Source organism: Neltuma alba, unplaced genomic scaffold (assembly GCF_004799145.2).
Source record: "Neltuma alba isolate B1F8T4 unplaced genomic scaffold, ASM479914v2 tig00002478_pilon, whole genome shotgun sequence".
Classification (NCBI taxonomy): Eukaryota; Viridiplantae; Streptophyta; class Magnoliopsida; order Fabales; family Fabaceae; genus Neltuma; species Neltuma alba.
The window spans coordinates 1-22015 of NW_021632874.1; the positions used below are offsets into that span (position 1 = coordinate 1).

Consider the following 22015-nt stretch of genomic DNA (forward strand, 5'->3'; position numbering starts at 1 on the left):
TATAAGAGATTCCCACTAGAAAATAGTTCAAATACAATAAATAAATAGAGTATTTAGAAAAAATTAACACATTTGTTATAAATAATCAATTTAAACTAATTTTTTTAATATTTTCAAAGCTTTTATATTAATAATTAGATATTGAGTGTGTACAATAGAATAAATAGAAAGCAGCATTCTCTCTGCTCTAGAGGACAAGTCATTTTTATGAATTTTTTAGTCAGTAATATAAATCACTTAGCAAATAATTAATATTTATTTGTTAATTTTGTTCTCGTAATTAATGCTTAAAATTTAAATATAATTTTTTTTATTTTTCTTTATTTCCTTTTCCTTTACAATCTCATTTAATCTAGATGAGATTAGGGGAAAAAATAATTTGAGATGAATTTAATAAGTTAACTATTATTCTTAGGAAATAAAAATCACTAACATGAGATTTTCTCGTTTATGAATGTGTTGGCTATCAATAAATAATTGAGTGAGTTTCTAGGACGAGTACAAGTTGAATACTTATATTTATTTGACTTAGTCGCCCTTTTGTCTCCTCAGATAAATGGTGTAATTTACTTAAGATGTAATTTCGTACATCAGCATGAAATTTATTTGAAGTGAAGTATATTATTCATAACTAATCCATAAATTTTGTACTTTTTTATTTTTATTATTTCTTAATTCAGTCATATATATAGATTTTTTCTCATTAATTTTAAAAGAGTTATAATTATAATTGTCTAGTAATTTCACCATTCTTTTTTAAACCACAATTATCACAATATCTTCCATTTTCAAATAATATATTATTATCCTGAAAAATTTAAAATCGTGATAAGATATCATTTTAATAACATTTCAATGAACAGTATATTTTTTCCCCTTAATTTGGTTACTCGTTTTATTTGAAAGAAAATTAAACCTATATGTCTCAATTTTTATTGTCCTTTTTCTTTTTAAAATTCGGCAATCAATTAATTTTAATTATGCTCTTAATATTTATCCTGTTGCAAGATCTCCTGTCTATACTCAAACTTATCTGTAAGTAAACCTTTTTTCAGAAATGAAAAAAATCTGAATCTGTGAGTACTAACTTTTAACCCGACGTTGCATGTGATCAAATAGTACACGCCAATTTTAATTTTATCTATATTTAATAAATGTCATCTTCGATTATATGCCAAAAAAAGTCATTTTCGACTGAAAAGAAAAAAATCATTTATGTAGAAAATGAAATATATGACGAGAGCAATAAAGAACAATCATAAATCCTTTTAATGTTTGCTGGACCTATAAACCAATGATGTCAAATGCCCTCTCTGTTTTTTTTTTTTTTTAATGTCCTCCGTTCAAAAGAAAATTGTACGTTTGAACTCAATTTGAGAGCATAATATTAAAATAAACCAAACAAGAGCAACAACATTGTTATTGATAATTATTTTGCGGTTTTATCTTAGAAAATCATGTCGGTTTTTGAACTTGTGCAAGTTACAAACTCAGTCAAAATCATCACTTCACCCATCAATTTTGCAGATTTTGCAGTTTTAATTTACAACGTCTTTTTAACTGGCTCTCTAAACATACTAATTTTTTGAATTTAATTATGATAATAACTTTCTATATGAATTTCATTTGAATATGATAAACTATGACGTTTGATGGATTTAATTTCAGTTATTTTAATTTAAAATATATTTAAATAAAATTTTTCTTTTTTATGTCAATTATTTAATTATATGCTTGTAATAGTTATTTATTGAGAAAAGTAAACTCTTACAAGTTTAGGATTTGAATTTATATCCTTGCAAAAAACGAAAAAAAAAAAAGGCGCGGACTAATGCGGTTTTGACTGCTACAGATTAATTTTTAGTAATACTCGTTACTTTTAATGTATTTCACCGAAACTAAAATTTTTTATATATATAACTTAGAGTATTTTTAAGTTAATTTGGGTTTAAAACTAATCTTTATCGGATCAGGAATGTTAAGATTAAAACTTTTCTAATAAGTGTACTTTTTAAAATTTAAACTTGCATTCTTTTCCTCACGAGAATGAAATTTAAAGTTGTATTCTTTTCTTAAACTATTTACATTCTCAACCAACAATTGTGCCCATTAACTTTGTTTTAAAAGTTTAACAACATAACCTTTTAACTTTGTATCTATTTAAAATACACTATACTCTATGAAAATAAAGCCTAGAAAGTAATAAATAAAAGATAAAATTATACAGTTATATAAAAAAAAATTAATAATATGATTTATAAATAAGATAAAATATTTTTTTTATCTCTCTGTTATAAGTAAGAGCAAGAAAGTATATTAATAACAAAGAGATAAACAGAAGGTTTACAACCGACAAAGCAAGCACACCAACCCCGGAAATGACCTAACATTGACATTATTGATTAGGGATTTAGAATCCTTTAATATTATAAAATCACCGTAAGAGTTAAAGAGAAAAAGTAGGTTTAATATTTTAATCAAACATTGTTTTTTGGTTCAAACAACCGTATAATCCCCGCAATTGGAGAGAGATAGGTACAATGGTATATCAGTGTTTGGACCCCACTAATTAAGTAGGACCCACCATCATGTCTATCTCCTTTTTGACTTGGGAAAAATTAAACATGTAAGTTAAAATAATTTCACCTTCTTTTTAATTAAGATTTTGCAATTTTATTTTATTTAATTTGGGCCTTTTAATTTTTCAATTATAGGCACTCGTATTAATTATGCCACATGTTACAAATAAAATCAAAATCACTCAGCTTATAAGTTACATTTATATGTACGAAAATGTTTATGAGCATAATAATTTTTATTTTTTATGATGATAATAAATAAATTTATTTCACATTTTTTTATTTTTTTTATTACCCTGATTAATAGATTATGAGTGTTAAAGCTAATTTCTATGTCCACGATTGAGAAAAGTTTGACAAAACTACAATATAATGACACAATAATTGAGAAAAAGAGCCAGAAAAAGATGATTAACAATCAAATAAAATTGTAAGGACAAGCAAATCAAATCTTATTATCTCTCTCTTCAAGTTCAGAGAATCTTACAATAAATTAAAAACCCTAATAATCATCCTTACACACCTTACTTAATTAATCAATAATACATCATATTATTATTTCCACCGGCAGCCATGATAGGTTGGTTCCAATTGTTGAAGAGGCCACAATCAGAGATCATCTCAGTCTCATCATCATTATTGAACACATAACTGCTTGATGAGTTTATATAACTTATGATCTCATTAAGAGATTCCAATCTGTTTGTTAACTCAGCCATTTGGGTCCTCAAGATTGCATTCTCTGCTTCCATGTTCATATGAAGTTGGCTGGTTAAGCTCAAGTTCTTCATAATCTCTTCATTCTCCTTCCTCAGCTCACCAACCTGCCTCACCAGATCGTCCAGATGCTGCTGTTTCTTCATCCTCGATCGCCGCGCCGACTCGCGGTTCGATATCATTCTCTTCCTCTTCTTCTGGTCCATCACATCTTCTTGATGATGATGATCAGATGAAGTTGCAGAAGAAGCACCACCACCAGGAGAAGAAGCCATTGATGATTATGATTATGTCCGTGCAATAACTAGGGTTTCGATGAACTTGAATGATGCAGATCTATAACAGAGAGAGACAGAAAGAGATACAATATATATATATATAAGTCCTACAAAAATCAATTACTGGGTTGATGGATTGCCTTCAGATGATGAAAGTAAAGGGAGGGAGAAATTAAGAAGATGGGGGATTTTGCAGAAGATTATCGTGAGAAAACGTAGAACCAGTAGAGGAAAACAACGGAGAAAAAGATTGAACCAAGTGGATCCTGCGAGAGAGAGAGGAGTTTATCATGAGGATTTCGCAGATTACTGCAGACATATTGACAAGCTTGAATCGATTGTCTCAAGCATCAATAACCGTAACTGCATAATCAAGATCAAGAAGAAGGATTATATTATTGAAGGTAATAAGGCCTGGAGAAGAAGAAGAAGAAGAAGATGGAAGAAGATGAAGAACCGAAGGAGTTTATAACAGGGAAGAGATTCTTAGAGAGAAGATAGAATTAGAAGAGACTATGGGCTGAGAAATAGGGTAAAGAGAAGGAAGAAGATAGAGATGGATTGACCAGAAATCTGAGAGATAGAGATGAGAAAGAAAGGAAAGAGGTTTTGATGGGAATGGAGGGTGGGATTTATAGAAAAAGAATCGCCCATTGGAATGGAAAAGTAATAATAATAATAATGAAGAATTAAATTTTTAAAGTTAAAGATAAATTCAATTAATTGATAAATTAATGAAAGAGGGGAAATGGAGGAAGGAACACGGAAAGAGCCCCACACCGGCGGACAGATCAATGACAGAGGCTGTTTCCTGTGCATGTGCACGCGCATGTTACTTTCATGTTAAAAAATTCACGAATGACAACTCATTGCCTTTGGATTCTTTCGCATTTGGAATGAGTTAATATTACTACTACTTTGTTAAAGCATACAAAAACATTAACTTTGTCTAAGTACATTGTACGACTTTTTTGACAAATAAATTACAACTCGTCCGTGGGAAATAAATAATTAAAGTATAAAGATTATAAGAATTAGTTAAGCTACTTATTAAAAAAATATGAGTTCTATTTTTTAAAAAAATATCTACTTAATTATTTGTTCCAAACTACCTCTTAATGAAACTTTTTTTAATATGCTCAATCAATGAGGATAGTCTAAAAATATATATAATTTAAAAGACAAAATAAATTAAAATATTATATTTAGGATTATAATAAATTTTCCAACTAGCTCATATCCCAAGGAGTGGAAAAAAACATTTTTAAGTGATTTAGTATATTAAGTGAAACTTTGTGATTTTTTTTTTTTGGTGTTGTTACATTAAGAATATTTGGATCGTGAATTGCATATAACATCTCACATCAACTTGATCACCAGAAGTAGCTAATCATAGACAATAAAATATCTTGATTGGAATTTAAAATTTTATATTAATATTGACATTAAAAAATATAATTAAATAATTCAATTCAATAACCGAAAAATGAAAGAAAGAAACAAAAGGCACAATTCATACCGATTTTTCTTTATGCTAAGCATAGGTATTCTCCTCAAGCTTTAGTTTACTATATTGTAAGGGACTAGCCCGTTCTGTTAAATCTAATCCAGTTGGTGGCTCTTATTTTAATACCATTTTTTTTTGTCTTCAATAGAATGATCGATTGATTAGAGAGAAAAGAAATATTCATGCGTAACATGATAGGTATGATTGCTTATGGTTGGTGGTCTATCAATTTTCTGTCTTTAAGCAAAATGTTCGTTTTCCATCAATTATGTGAAAGATGAACGGTCCGGATTAAGCAGAAGAAATTTAATATTATTTAAATAATGTTAAGAATTTAAACTTCATTACTCTAAATTGTTGCACCCAACAACAAAAAATCATACTCCTCCGGTCCTAATTATAAGACCCAATTGACTTATTTGAGGAGATTAAGGAAGTAAGTTAAGTTGGTTATTTATAATAAATAAGTGTTGTCATTCCTAAAATATCCTTGCTAATTAAGTATATTGGCTAAAACTATCATTATTAGAAGGATTATCTTGGAAAAAAATACATAAATATAAGAGACAAAATGGATTGGGGTCTTATAATTAGGACCAAATAAAAAGTCAAATGGGGTCTTATAATAAGGACCGGAGGAGTACTATGAACAACACACCGTGAATGATTCTCATTGAGGAGATGTTGTTATAAATTCTCAAAAAAAAAAAATTGACATATTGATCAAATAATTCAATAATCGGATAAATTCAGAAAGAAAAACCAAGTGAATAAAGACCCTTTAAAATATATATATTAGCAATAAATGAAATTTCGTGAACATATTTATATTCTTTTTTCTTTTATTTGAGACTTATGAATAATTTTTTTCTTATATTTTTTGTTGTCTTTCTTCAATAAAATTTAAAACCAGTTTACCTAATGTGATAGGTAAGTTTGCTATGGCTAGTGGGTTTTCCCCCAAATAAATTGTAATTCATTGAGAAGGAGACTCAAATTGCGCAATTTGATAGATTTTTTTCCCCCAAAAAATAAGCAATTTGATAGCCATGTTTGCAACTTCGCATAGAAATTTTGGTTTTTGTCTAAAATATTTGATAGACTAGGATATTCGTTTTAAATGATTTTTTTACCAGATATTCGTTTTAAATGATTACATCATTTTAAATTATTTATCTTAATACTACGTTCAGTCTCTTAACATAAGATTCACTTTACACTTTAATTTTTTTTACTAAAAAGTGAATCGTATATTAAGAACCGGATGTAGTATTATATTTTTGTTCTTTTCTTAATTTGTTTATTAAACTGATTTTACTATAACTAATTAAGCAAGCATAGTTTAACATAGTCCATTAGGAGATACAATCAAGTTTTCATGTTTCATGTATTCTATTTTAAACAATTAATCCTAATTTTTTCAAAATTTTCTTCGTCAAATTAATTTTAATTTAAATAATTTTTTCCCCAAGACCTAATTAACAATTTGAATCCATATAAGTTTCTTATATGTTTTATTTTTAGAAAATGGATAAGTAAAATAAGTCTTGGAACTTAAATAGTATATCTACTCAAATAGGTGAGTCCAATTAAATGATTCACTCATATATTATGTCTAATCTTTACGAGTTTTTTTTTTTCCAACTTTCTTCAAGAGAATTGGTTTCCTTTAGCAGATTAACAATCGTATAATTATTTTTTCAGGCCTATCATTCTGCTGACTTATTTAATTTAAAGAAAAGGACTCAATCAATTAAAACAAGGGTAAATTATTCAAAGAAGAAATATCAGAGGGAATATTAATAAGTTTATCATTTTAAATAACAAAATTGAAAATAGAGTCATCATTGGCAAAGAACAGTAGATCTGGAAAGAGAGAGAGAGAGAAGATATCAAAAGAAAAAAATAAATTTTTTATTATTAATTTATTATTCTAAGAATTTTTTTCTTCGAGTATTCTTTTTGCCCATTTTTCCCATGTGAACGAAGAGCAGGAGTCATTATTCCTTTTCCAATTTAATTGAAACATAAATAAGCCTTTCTTTTGTGCATCTAGAATTCTCTAGGTTCCTTAGGGCATGACTCCTAGAAATATAGGAATTATTTCATGTTGGTTGGCAAAAAAAGAAAGAAAGAAATATGGCACTATAACATAACAACAAGAATGGTTAACAAATTTAATACATTCTCATGTACAAGATCCTCAAAAGTGTAAAAGATGCTAGTATTAATTTGTGGCATCACAAGACAAGTAAAGGAAGATTTCTAAAGATAACAAATTTTGTCTCCCCATTCATGAAAGGCATATTTCTTTTAATTGGTATTTATATTAACAATTTTAGGTAAATTAAGAAAGATAATTAAAATCAGTTACTTCTTTTAACAAAATTTTAAAATTATGCTCAATACAGGTTACTCTTGTTGTCCCTTTTTATAATATGTTTTCAATCATTTTACACATACTAATAAAAGATAGATTGTTATTCATTTGTTAAGGTATAAAAGTAGGCCAGTTTTTTTTTTAATTTTTTCCCTAATCTATTAATAAATACATATTTTCATCTCTCAAGAAGTTAGACATAAAATGGTCTGATTATGAAAAAAAAATTGATGCAACCCCCTATATTTTGAGCTAAAAAGAGATTTAGAAAACTTCTTATAGATGGAGGAAGTGTTGGGTAGAAGAATTTATTTTATTAATTGGGAAATTTTATACTTCCCTAATCTTTTCCGGTCAGCCCATTAACATCTTTATGCTACATCCATCTTTAATGTAAAAAATTATTTAACATTCAATTTAGTTCTAAATATAAAACTGTAATATACTTTGTCTCTTGTATTTATCTATTTTTTTACAAGACAATCCTTATAAAAATTACAAATATTTAATGTTTTATTAAATAGTAGTTATCACTAATACATATGACTAACAAAGGTATTTTATAAAAAACAATACCTATTTATTATAATTGACTAATTTAACTAATTTTTTTAAACCACTCAAATTAGTTAACTAGCTCATATGTTAAGAACCAAAAATAGTATAAGAGAAGCTGGGAAAAGCCATTATACTAGTTCTCCAACTTATTTGCCCTCACAGCATCATTGTTCTGTTAAACACAAGCGACACTTCCATAAAACCCACACTATTTTTCAAGTTTTGCAAGAACCAAGTCCACTCTTCCAACTTCCGCCACTATGGCATAAAAAAACGGGGAATTATTAAATTTTAGGATGTTAATTACTACATGAATACTTTATGACTGGAATGCTTTTTCATTAAAAGTTGATCTAAAGTCAATGATTAGTATTAATGTTCATTAGCCAATATTTATAAAATAGTTCACATGCAAAGATGCCCTAAAACTCATTTCAAAAAATAAGGATACTTCCTTTCAAACCAATCATGGTTTCCCGTTCACTATTATCTCAGCCGACAAGCCTGCAGACTTAAATTTAATTATTCACTGGACCTTTACTCTGCGTTTATAGTTTGAAATTCTCAATTTTTGACCTTTTGACTGAAGTTGCAAATATGGCATGAACTTAACTTTCATTGTTGTTTCTTCTAGCACTTCAAATTAAATTATAATTAAGGGTAAAAATACAAGTTATGTTTTCTTGATTACGTCATTGGCAACAAAGTCTAAAGCTTAGCGTGCATTTTTGCCGATCTCATCAAATGTCAATTTTTGTTAAATTGTGAACTAGGGAGCAAAACATGCTTGGCTAAATAAAATAAAATAAATAGTAAAACCTTGATAGATCAACAGATTGAATATTTAATACAATACATTCCATTCCATGTCTGACATGAAGAAACAATAGGCCAAAACTGCCAGAATTGCCTCAAGACAATCCTGTATTCTCACCACCCATTTGGTAAAATGCAAAAACAAGGGGAAAAAGAACAAATATCCTCACACCACAAATGCCTAACACTTATCTTTCAAACTCAAATCTCACTATTGACAAATTACAATATACACATTTTTGCATAAAAGTTTCCCTTACCAATCACAATTATGACTCTGCATTCTCAAAACTGAAGCCAGGGGTGTGAAAAGAAACATGCAAGAATGAATGATGGAAACCATCTTATGGCAAAGAATGAGGAATAAATATTAAGAAGACCAAACCAATTCAATAGAGATTCGGTAAACTCCCAGTTGCTGACACATACTATGAAGAAAGGATGGATTGTAATGCAAGCTGTTGCTGTGGCTGCAAAGCTGAAAAGGTTGCGGCTAGAGCAGAGGGTAAAGTTTGCTGAAGCTGTTTGAGAAGATTTTTCATACGACCAGCAGTTTGTTCAGTCGCAAGATCTTTACCGGCACATAACACCTGTTATGTGCAAGAACAATTAATATTTTACCCAGAAGGGAAAAATAAAGAGAACAAAAATACTATAATGATCACATATCTTCTTCATTGTATACGATACAGTTCATATATGCTTCAAAGATTAATGCAAACCAAGTCCTGAATTGCATGTCACTATGCATCTGTTGCGTGCTGTCTACCAGTTTAAAGACAAATGAACATCCATCACCCACATGAAAATTTAAGATAAAAAAGATATAAGAAAAGTTTGAAAATACACTTCCATGAGGTTTTCGTTGGTCCGCCACATAAAAGTCAGGTTCAAAGTTCTTTCATTTCTTAAAAAGCACCATGTCCTTTAAAACATCTAAAATGTTTGGTATTAATATCAACTTAAATTATGAAATTCAATTTTAAGTATAACCAGTAAATTCAGGAGAAAGCAAGTAATTAACAAGTAACTATTTTTTGTGTCTATTACCAGGAGGTGCAATACATGCTAGCCTTAGGTTGAGATACAAAACTATCGCACAGCTACTGCATATCAAAATTTTGTCCGCTTTCTGTTTTAAGGAGGTTAACTAATTTTATCATTAAAGCCTTTCCACTCTTAATTTCAATAAAATTTCTAGTCCCAAATTCATGATGGCCACCTAACCTCAGCAAAAACAGCCAATCAAACTGACCAAACACATAAAAGCTAACCTCAACAAATACTGCAACAATTTTTGGAAGATATTGATTGTTTGGACCCAAAAGATCCCCATCAGATCTGTAAATAAAATGATAGAGCACAATAAGAAAATTGAGAAGATAAAAAGGTGTACTGTGTACGAGAAACAAGAAAGTTGAGTTTCTGACCTCTCAACCATTGAACAAAGCTGATCATGCACAACTTTGGCCTCAATTAAATCACCCTTTATTGGCAAACAGTTCAACCATGCAGGAACCACCTGCCAACAAGCTCATTTAGAAAAAAATATTCAGGAGTTGCCTAAAATAAAACTCTAAAAAAATCCCATTGACAGATTTTCTCATTAGATTAATACAATTAACAAGCACAAGCATAAACTGGGGTTATAGCCCAAAGACGTAACTACCTGGGCAGCGTCGATATTGTCACGATGAAATTGACAAATTTTTCCCAAGGCAGAAACAGCATTGTCGTATGCCATTACATTGTCCTGTTGCAAAGCATTAGGATGCTGAACCACAGCATTTAACCTTGAAAGAGCCTCTGCAATATGCCACTAACAAAACGTTACTCAAAATAACTTTTACCAATTGAATAACACTATCTCAGGAAGCACTACCTCCAACCAGAGGTTTAAACACAGATCCTCCAAACTCTGCACAGACACCAAGGCCATAGACAGCAGCCTACAAAAGGAAAGAGAAGACACAAAATCAGACAATTTAGGCAATAAATAGCAATACTAGAGACCTTGACTAATGGAGCATATCTAATGCTGACCTGTCTGACATCAGGATTGTCATCATTACAAGCCTCCAGCAAGAATGGAAGATACGTTTCATAATACCTGATCAGATGGCATTTCGAACAATCAAATTAATATGTTGCTTGCGAATTATCACAGCCCATTGAAAGGAAATCGGTCAAGGGAAAAAAGAACTTGCTTTAGAGCTGCTTCACGACACTGTTCTGCCACATCATCAAAGATGCAAATCGCAATCCTCCTCTCTTCTGGTGTTTTATCCCTTCCCTATCACAAACATAAAACAAAAATATTTCAACATATCAAAATAAATTAGCAGAGGGTACAGGGAAAAAAAAGTAGTTACGAGTAGTGCAATAAAAAAAACAAAATAGGTAGAAATCCACATGACAAAGGAATCTACGAGAAGTCCAATCTGTTGCCAAATGAATGCAAGAAATTCTAAATTCAACTATTTTTCACGAACAAATGAAAAATTAATTCAACAAAGAAACATTTGCAGGGCAATAGATGCTAGATAATGAATTTGAATATGTACCGTACTCTCTCAGATAATATATGTGCAGACAAGATTTTTAAGGGAAAAAAATGTTCTTCACTTTAAATTATGAGATAGTTGATGAAATGCAGTGCACCATAGCAAAAGGGCTCCTGAAGCTATGGCAAGCAGCACTGTGCTGCCGGTTGCAAAAGTGTAATGCCCATATTTTATTTTCCAAAATAACAGTACCATGAAAATAAAATAACCAACACGAATGAAACTTTAACTACAAGTTAACTACCATAGATGCACAAACATATAAACCAATTAGCCAGAGAGAAGGCAATAAACAGTTAAAAACAACAACATATGAGAGATGGAGACCCATGATGTAACAACCAGTAGAATCATGACTGCAATTTGCAATTGGGTTTTGTTTTTCTTATTACATGGACATGTAGAAGGAACCCATTTTGTAACTCCTTGATGAACAACGAATTATTTCCATTTATCTCTGTGATTATTTGTTAACAAATTTTGTACGTAATTCAAGCAATCAAGACAAAGAACAGAGAAAAAGATCATAAACCATCCAGATTGTCAGCTCCAAGACGAACCAAGATAAAGTTTCTTTCATATCCAAAGACTGATAACTAGACGGACTCATAATATCTAATCACATAAACAACAGGCCTGCACATCCCCAACAGCCAGTCTCCAACAGACTACAAGTTTAAAGGGCAAACATTGTATCTTCCCAACATAAAATGCACAAGACAGACAAGGAACACTGGATAAGGACGAAAGGCCAAGTGTCAGATATGCACTAAATATGGTTGGTAACTTCCAGAAAAAACATACCCACATAGGTGTCAGATATGACGACAATTCATCAAAGAACGGCAAGAAGGAAGCTTTGAAGGTTTTGATCAAAGTTCCCAATATCTCGCCCACCTGGGAAAATACACAAATTACATTACAAGGATGGCCGGCAAAACTGATGATTAGTCTTGAGCACATTAATAGCGGATCAGTGATTATGATAAACCTATATATTTTAATTGACATCAAAAGACTAACTTGGTCAAAAACTTCTTCCTCTTGCTCATTTTCTTCTTTAATCAGTTCCCCCTCTTCAGCATCAAAATCTTCAGCTTTAGTCCTCTCTGCTCTCTCTCTCTTTCTGCTTGAACTTGCTGTAATCACCTGTTTTATCTCATCAACGACGGATTTGACCTGGCTTTCATTCAAAAGCATCCCAGAGATCTACAAAGGAAACAAAAGATTAGAAAACACCCCAAATGGAGTTTTACTGAATGCAGTAAGAATAGGCAAGATGGATGACAGAAAAAGAGTAAATTATTACTAAAATGTCCAAGAACAATAACTAATTTGTCATACATCAGAAATCAGTGATGCATTCATAGTATTGTTGGGAAAACATCCACTTCAGAGATTGTCATAATTACAACTAAAGACATATACGAGGATCTTCTTAGACAGCCCTTATTTAGAATCCTTAGAAAATATCGCTAAAGTTGGCTGCTTTTTAAAAAATGCGAAAGAAAATCAGTTGCAAAGTTATGGCTTTAGCTGTTAAAGAGCACCAAAGCCAGAAGGCAAGCCCCACAATGCAGCCAAAATAAAGTAACAGCAATAACGGTAAGAAAATTGAAGTCAACAATAAAAGACAACCTACGATACAGGCATACTCAAAATTTTTGCAGGACATTCTATCATGTGTAAGAGAAAAATACCAAAATAAAACCCCAAAAAAAAAAAAAAACACTATCTAAAAGCAGCTAAACCATGTTGAAATATGCAACTCTATTAAGATTTATGGCAGATGGCTGGAATTAGTCCTTTCCATTTAGTGTGTATATCTTTGGGATCAGCAATTATCTCTGAATCCTTAAAAATCTGCAGGTACAGAAGCTGTTAATACTTCCCTTGATTGTAGTTAACAAGATCTTGGGCCCCTTCCATGGCATGATTCCCAAGGCTGGAAGCGGCACCACTCTCTGAATAGTGCAGCTTCCAGAGGTCTATATATATTGATTTTATACATATATGGACGATTAATACAGATGTCATGGCAATTTATTCTCTTGTACTACATACAAGGATGAATTGGCCACCAGAATGGTGAAAATGACCCTATCGATACAGATTACAACATACTGCTTTCTAGAAATCAAAGCATGTGAAACTGTAGTAAGCATTAATAATATCTCATAAATCAAGCTGTTTTCCTTTGTTCATATGAGTCCATTGATTATAGAATCCTTCCACAGCTAACATCACTCACAGCTCTTTCTTTTAGAAGGGCGGCTCCACATTGATGTCATTCAATAAAATCAAATTTGTCCACAAGCAATATATCAAATTCTCTTGCAAGCCAATTGCAGAATAGGAAGTAAATATCTAGTTCTCTTATATGCCCATGGACTAGGGAATCTTCCACAGCCAGTACCAATTCTCCATTAACTAACATCACCAACGTTTTTTGTTGACTGTCCTCATCAATTAACAATGATAACAAAATTCTACACCATATATTCAATGGTCCTAAACTCCTAATTTCATAAAATGTAAAATTAAGATACACAAACAAAAGATATGCTTAAGATACACCATTGTGTGATTGGATGACAAAACCAACCTGTAAGCACTCATTTAATGAGTCCAACATACTCGCACAAATCTCCGTATCTGGTTCCTGCAGGAAATTTGAAATGCAAGAACTTCAGCTCTTGAACTATCAATGTGGACACTGGTTAGACAAGCAAAGTCCACCCGCATATTATTAAGATTGCTTAGTTATATCATCAAATCATTGCCTGAGCCCACTTTTAGTTTAGGGGCCGCAAAAATAACAAAGAATGTAGGTCGCAGACACTAAAAGCTGCTTCTGCTCAAATTAATACAAAGATCATACAATTCAGATAAGTTTCAAAACACCAGATATATTTTTTCACCCAAGTTTCTCTCTCCATTTGGAAAAAGAAAGAAATAGGAAAACACCTAAAACATCAGGAAGCTCAAGATTAGATCCAATGAAATGACAATAAGAACTTCAGAACCCAGGCTAATTCCTTCAAATAATAGTATATTTATTCAGCAACAACCTCAGCATAAACTTCAAATTAGTAAAACCAAGATTGGATATAATTACCTTATGCAATGCTTCCACCAGAGCTGGGATAATACTGTCTGTCAAAAACTTCAAATAAGATGCATCCCGACCTTGAGATTGTCCTTTCTCTATGGCTAACTTTGCAGAACGCAGTAGCTCGGGCATTGCTAAAAATGTGTATAGGAAATGTCAAATATCAGGACACACAAGGAAACGATTCAAATGACAGAATTATTATTGCCCAAGAAAAAGTATCCATTGGCAACAAACTGCATGCAAATAATTTAATACCTGAAACAGCTGCTTTTCTAACCTCCTCATGGAAGTAAAATTTTAGAAGCGGAACTAAAGTTCCTGCAACCTACATGCACATAAATCATCAAGAAAAAGCAAATAATCAGTAAACCTTTAGCAAACCCGAGCATAAGAAGGGATATATAGCCCCCAGAATCTGACCTGATCAATCCATGGAAAGAATCCTTCCTTCAGCTCATCAGCATAGCAACACAGCATGTTACAAGCTGTAGCTTTCTCCTCCAGGACACTAGTTTTGATTCCAATTCTTTTGTCACCAAGGGTGATGGTCTCCATACTGAAATATATAAAATAAAACTTAGATGGGAGGTGAAACTGTATTGATTTGTGCTGCCAATTTCAGACAAATAACCATGAAGTAAAATCAACTAAACTAAAATATTTGCTTTTTCTATCAAGGGCAGAAAGTAACTGTACTGTGGGAATCTGTTTAAATTCAAGTTTATACATATGATCCTAATAGAATATAAAATAAAAAAACGAGTCATATCAGTAAATCAATAAAGCAGCAAGCATCAAAAGAGCCCTAAGGCCCATTCAAAAAAAAAAAAATCACGGCAAAATAAGAAAAGCAGTGCAATTAATACATTATGACCTGCAACTGACAATATTATTAAAATTAAATGAAGAAAAATGACAAAAACTGAAACCTTTCATCATCAGAATCATCAATATCATTGTCTGAGTCTGCTGATGTAATGGTTACATCAGGCTTAAGTGAAGCAGACTGAAGTAATGGGGGCATGACAAACTGCATATAAGGTAGGAAATCTTGTCCCAGACACTTGCAGAGTCTAGCCCATGCCTGCAACAAATTAAGTGATTGTAACTGAGTAGAGTCTCATAGGCATTATCTATACAACACATTAATTTAATATCAAAATACATACCTGAAGCATGTAACTTGTTGTAGGATCATCAGTCTCCATTTGAGATACTTGCAAAGACATAAGCACCTCCATAACCTAAAAGAAACATGGTTTACAAATTCATACAAAGTGAAATTCAAGTATCCCAGCAAGAAGCTATGTACATAGCAGATAATATTCCATTCCATAAGAACAAATAACCTTCTAGCTTTCCAGTTTAAACATTTTTTTTTCTGAATAATGTTAAGCATATAAGTTGCATTGAAGGTAGGTAAACACCAGAAAGAATGTTGTTTAGCTGCAAAGTTACAGCATATGAATTTCAAAGACTTCTACAGTGAATTAGCGGGGGAAAAAAGAGAGAGAGAAACATAAAGGAGTACCTGCTTAGCATCATCCCTAAACTTTTCCTTCCCAACAGCCATTCCAACCAGACTTATACACTCCATAGACTTGGCACGAAGCATACGATTAGACTTGTCAGTTGCATTAACCAATATAGCCTTCAGGTATGGCATGACGGCATCATAGTACTTCTGGAAGTGCTCCTAATTACATGATGGTTTCAATCTCATTACGATTCACGGCAAGAAATCAAAACTGTTGGATCAAACAGGTTATACAAAGATACCTGGGATGAATCTGCCACTGATGCCAAAGCAGTCAAGGCACCCTCTTGCACCATTTGCTTTCCATTCTGCCAAACATTTTGAAAATAATTAAGGGAAGGAAAAGGATAATCACATGAAGATTCAGAAAAACGATCACATGAGCGTTCCTTAGAACAATTTTTCCGTTATAATACCTGAAGAAGAACCAGTAGTTTGCTAACTATTCCATCCAAGTAAGGCGTTAAAATGTCAGAAGTACAGTTCTCACTGAAATTGAGCACTGCTGAAGCAGCATGAGCCTGCGCAGACAATAGCAAGATAAATTCATACCTATAATGCATAGACACTTTATAAATAGAGCTCCATGTCCGTGTCCAACATATACAGGTTATTCATTTTAGACACAACATTATGTGACAATTCAAATTTTGTTATGTCATGGTGTCTGTTCTGTATCCTGTCTCACGTCCATGTCAGTGCCTTTGCTTCCAAGCATAATAGGACATGATAAATCAGTTGGACCATGAGAAGAAAAACCCTACGACCCATGAACAGAGGAATCCTATGAGTTCTACTGAGTGAAAGAACATGGGCTTCAACACATGATATAACACAGATCTAAAAGCAAAACAATGTAGATGTTCAATCTGCCAATCTTTTCCCCCTCCACATACCCAAGAACAAAATAACACCGCAAGAGCCTATTAAAGCTCAATATAAACAGGTAATTCAAACTAAAGTAGCTTACTTCTTCCCAAATACGATTCCTATGAAGCAGGTAATTAAATTAACCAATCATATAGTCTCTGATACGTTATAGCTTACACTCTTTTACCTGTTATTGCTAAATTAACCAATTAACCATCAAGTGGATTCAAAACTTAATTTTAATCAGATAACCTAAACATCAAAAAACAAACACCTCCATTGCTCATTATCGTGTCAACTATATCTTGAAAATCTTCACAGCGTCCTGAGACCCTTGATGAGATTATATATGCAGTTTCAATTTTAAAACACAATATTAATCCCGAGAATAAACATTAAATACAATAAAGATGTTCAAAAGTACCTTTGCAACATACTTTTGACCAATAGGCATTGACTTAGTAACATCAAAGTCTTATTTAGGGCTGACTGATCCAAGTTTGAATCCCAGCCATAGTCAAAATTAACTAGGAAAAAAGTAAAACATACTTTCAACAAAGGAAGTTAACCATCATTTTGACATTTAACTGACCTTATAAGGTAAAATGAAGACCACAACACACATTGAACAACAAGAAGGCACCCTGATTACAATTCAAACAAATCAAGCATCCTAATTCAAGAACTGATTCATTACTTTAAATTTTAATGCCCAGAATATCCAATTATTTCGTAATTTTAAAGCTATCATTGCTTACACCTTAATATAGATAAAACCCAATGCTCATTTGCAAAATAACACTATTCTTGAATAATCAAATACTTCAAAGGCAGCAGCTAACCTGTACACGAGGATTATGAAAATCATCCATAGCAGCAGCTAGTGCTGGCAACACCCGTTGATGGTATTGGGTTTGTAAATCTGGACCTAAATCAGTAGACAATTGCCCAATTGCATTAATAGCAGCCCACCTCACACGGGGGTGTTGATCTTGGAAGGAATTCAATACCATTGCCACCACTTGCTCCAGATTTTTAGTCATAACCTGAAGTAATTGGAAGGTTGGGGAATGCCATAAGGAAAAATATAAAAGAACTTTTGCAATCTTAAATAATTACTGGGCGAAAAAAACTCTCTTCAGCTCCTTAGAACATAGAAAGGAGATAGTTCACCAAATTTTTACACCAGGCAAAGTTCAATTTTAAGGAACAACGTAACGGATAAAATCCAAAAGGATAGGAACAATAAGTGAACTGAATAGAAGTTGCAGTTGCAACAGACTGCGAGTAAAGGAGAAATATCTATAGTAGCCAAACAAGATAGCAAACATGTAAAACAACCTATAGCGTAAGGAATGCAGGCATTTTCCCTACCTTTACACAACCCTCCGCTATTTGAGCCAGCGCAATCAATGCAGCATGACGTTTTTGCCACTCGGCAGCAGCCAAGTAAGCAGGCAATTGTTCAGAGGCAACAGGAACGATGGTATTGCCACCCAATGATATAGACAGCCTATCCAAGCACTCTTGGCCTACACTGTAATTGCTTGTTTCACCAGCATCCTCATCTTCAGTTTCTGCAGTATGCCACGCCGGATCATCCTCAATATCCAAGAGCATCTTCATCAATATAGCAAACAATCTGCTAATGAACTGTGGCAACTTCCTCATCATCCCCGGCGCTCGCTCCCTGGCTTCTGCAAGTGTGATCACGAACTCAACAGCTAAATGCCTCGTCCCTTCTTCCAATGATTCTGCCTCTGCTATCTGCAACATTGCCCCGACTACATCGACCAACTGCCTCCTCAAGAATCTGGGCTCTGTTCCAGCCAATTCGATCAGTAATTCAAGTGCCTCCTGGGCCGTAGCTTCCTGCCCGCTATTCAACGCTTCGGTCAAAGTGCGCATCATTGCAGGTAATAAATCCTGAAACCTATCACGATCAGTAGAACTCGACAGACACTGGATAAAATTGATCACCGCATTCAATGCAGCAATCCTGACGTCAGAATTGGCCGTCGCTGATGTCAAACACTGCAAGAACACAGCATGTAGATGCTTGATGTGAGGAGTAAGGGAATCACCGATGTACTGGGACAACTGGGCAAAGATCAAAAACGCAGATTCCTGCAGTCTGGGCGAGTCCGATGATACACACTGAAACATAAACGGCAATAATTCGGGCCAACCATTATCGGGAAGAATCCCAGAAGCAAGCTCGGAAATTGTATCGCATAATTTCTTGGAAATAGATTTAGGCTGGTCAATTTGAATACAGGCAAGAAGAATAGATTTAAGCGATGATTGAGTCGAAGGAGTAAGACGAGGCCATAAATAAGTATCATCGCGAGTAAGCTGCTTTCGGAGGAGAATTGCAGACATGGCACGAGCCTCAAGGATTTGGGAAAACTGAAGCAGATGGGCGAGTTTGAGGGAAAGAGCATCAGGATCGGTCTGCTTGCAGAGGTTGAAGAGAAGCTCAGCTTGAGAACGCTGTTCGTTGGAAGACGACATGAGGTGTGATATCAGGGTCTCGAAAGGACCAAGATCGGGACCAAGAATGGCGGCCACCTGAGCTTGCTGGAGCTGAGTTGACTCGGAATTCATGGCGGCTTACTCAGCAAGGGAGCGAGTTAGGGTTTGATGATGAAGACTCTTTCTCTCTCTATGTGCCCGCCTCCCTCTCTCTCGCTCTCTACAAGGAAGAGAAGTAAGGTTTTATAGTGATGCACAGAGGGAGTTACAGTGAGTGAGGAAGCGAGGGCGTGGGAGTGATGGGAGAGAGAAGGAAAAGAAAAGGTTACAGAGACGATAAAAAGGCAAAAGACAGAGGTGAGGTGGAAGGAGAGACTTATTTAGGGCAAAGCAAGTTGTAAATGTGAATGAATGTTTTAGGGCCAAAAGAAGCCTTTTTTCATGTGTTCATGCTCCATGGTGTATTAGCTGTTTCTTTTTTTTCTGTTTTCTATGTCATCATTCATGTTTGTTACTCCTTTTCTATTCTTTTTTTTTTTTTTAACCGCGTCTTAACATTATCGTAACAATAACATTACACACCGTGAATAAGGTTGACAAGTGAATTAGGACTTTTTCTAAAAAAGAATTATTAAAAATTGCTAAGAAAATATTTAGATAAAAACTAAACTATGGTTTTAAAAATAATTCTACAATATACGAAATAAGTATGTAAAAAAAATTTTTATCTCGACTTACGTAAAATTATTTTTAAAAAGTATTTTCAATAGAAACCAAATGCCTCATAAATCTTAAATAAGAAATTTATACGAAAATGTATGGTTATTTGTAAGTTTACAGTTGTAAAAATCTAATCAAACCTGAATTAGGATTTAATAATTTTAAAGTTCTTCTCATGAAATTTTTCCTTTTTAAAAAGTTTGGAATGTTTTTTTTAATGCAAAATGAATAATTTAGAAAGATTATTATTTGACCATTAAAAATTCCAAAATCCCAAAACTGCTCAAAAGCCTAAAGACATGGGTGAGGAGAAATTATTTCCAAACATTAAGTTTTTATTTAGTTTAAGTATGTTTCTCTTTTCCAATCTCAGAAAGCAGGGAGGAAAGAAAATAGGAGGAAAGAAGATAGACAAAGAGAAAATTTGGGGGGGGGGGGGGGAGGTTTATTATTACTGCTCTAAATTGGGAGGAAGGAAAGTGCAAAATATGTGAATGATTAAAATACCCTTATTCTTACATTAAAATATATCGTGTTTAAAATTGAATTAAACATCAAAATGAAACAATCATATTAACATTTACCCCGTCACATGATTTAAAACCAAAATTTTTGATAAAAATATTCTTTCATGTTATTATATTTTAAAATCAAATATTTTAGTAAAACAGGTTATCTTTTAAGGAATAAAACAAAAGGTGCAGAATTTTTTAAATTAAATATAATTAAATATGCTATTTAATAATTTTTTAAAATTTATACACGTATAAGCGAATTTATCTTAAAGTTAAAATTGTTAACTAAATGAATTTATATTTATCTTAATATATACTCTTCCGGTCCTTAATATAGGACCCAATTGTTGAGTTGGGTTTGATCTTAAATATAAGACCTATTTCTCACATTTATCAGTTTTCTCTAAGTTACCTCTATGATTACTCCTTTAATCATAATCAAGTAGAAGAGGAAGAGGGAGTATTAAGAAAGATGATTATGGTATTTTAAGAAAAACATGCCATATTTCTTATAATTAACTAACTTACCTAACTTCTTTAATGTAATCAAATTAGTTAAATGGGTCTTATATTAAGGATCGGAAGAGTATTATAATTAAAAGAGTGATACCGGTAGATATTTCATTAAATACATTTTACATAACACCTAAAAGACATGAAAATATACCCCACCTTTTATCTAATATACTTGTTAATATCTAATACCACTCTGATCCTTTTTATTTATTACTTGTGCCTTTTTTGATGTTTCATTTCTAATTCTACTCCTATTAATTAAAGGAGACAAAATATGTTTATAGTTCTTTTTTATTAATGTAAGGGGTATTGTTGTCTTTTACTAATTTCAGACTAATCATAAAAAAATTTAATACAAACATTCCATCTAAACATTGGCCCCTACCAAATTTACTTTTAAAACCTTATTCTCACTCCCAATTCTCAATTCCACTCTGAGTCTCCATCCGTCAAAATTGGTTATTTTACACCAAACAGGGCCAAAGAAGAAGATGGGTATTTGTGCAGGTGCAAGACCAAACATGACAAATGAGTTTTGTCCAAATCTCTCGAAAATTTGGAGAGAACCTACCTTTCTCTCTTCTTTGCAAAACACATTGAGATTTTACATTTAAAACTGAAATAAACATATCAACCCAAAGAACACAAGCTCGCATTGGACACTGATAATTTTTTGGAACCCTCTTATAGAAACTCTTTGAGAACAGGAATAGATTTTTTTCTTTTTTGTAAATAATCCATATCGTATCTGAGAGAGACATTCTCATTAGTGTTTTGTTAACTAGTAAACATCACTAGAACTCATAGACTTTTGGTTCGTTTAGAATAGCTTATAAATAATTTATTTATTGTGATTTATAGAATACGA

General features: G+C 32.5%; 2 protein-coding genes across 2 annotated transcripts; both read right to left on the bottom strand.

Moving 5' to 3' along the window:
* Positions 1-2963: 2963 nt before the first annotated feature.
* On the bottom strand, positions 2964-3793 carry LOC114729391 (bZIP transcription factor 11-like). Its single transcript, XM_028916392.1, has one exon. It carries the CDS (start codon positions 3569-3571, stop codon positions 3116-3118), a length of 456 nt encoding a protein of 151 aa, XP_028772225.1. The 5' UTR covers positions 3572-3793; the 3' UTR covers positions 2964-3115.
* Positions 3794-8811: 5018 nt separating this feature from the next.
* Positions 8812-19784, bottom strand: LOC114729409 (importin-5). Its single transcript, XM_028916416.1, has 20 exons — positions 18296-19784; positions 17764-17967; positions 16468-16572; positions 16294-16359; positions 16046-16210; positions 15684-15758; positions 15444-15598; positions 14935-15070; positions 14770-14839; positions 14518-14645; positions 14005-14061; positions 12423-12608; positions 12204-12296; positions 11043-11128; positions 10879-10945; positions 10718-10784; positions 10505-10641; positions 10266-10357; positions 10110-10176; positions 8812-9425 (listed from the first exon to the last, which is right to left on the bottom strand). Exons 1-20 carry the CDS (start codon positions 19526-19528, stop codon positions 9264-9266), a joined length of 3351 nt encoding a protein of 1116 aa, XP_028772249.1. The 5' UTR covers positions 19529-19784; the 3' UTR covers positions 8812-9263.
* Between the last annotated feature and the right edge of the window lie 2231 nt (positions 19785-22015).

Excerpts from the sequence above, each read along its gene's own strand:
- LOC114729409 (XM_028916416.1), bottom strand. The coding sequence starts at position 19,528 with ATGAATTCCGAGTCAACTCAGCTCCAGCAAGCTCAGGTGGCCGCCATT. Across the intron at positions 14,646-14,769 it reads TAGAAAAGCAGCTGTTTCAG|CAATGCCCGAGCTACTGCGT; the intron begins GTATTAAATTAT and ends ACACATTTTTAG. Across the intron at positions 10,946-11,042 it reads TGTCGTGAAGCAGCTCTAAA|GTATTATGAAACGTATCTTC; the intron begins GCAAGTTCTTTT and ends CCATCTGATCAG.
- LOC114729391 (XM_028916392.1), bottom strand. The coding sequence starts at position 3,571 with ATGGCTTCTTCTCCTGGTGGTGGTGCTTCTTCTGCAACTTCATCTGAT.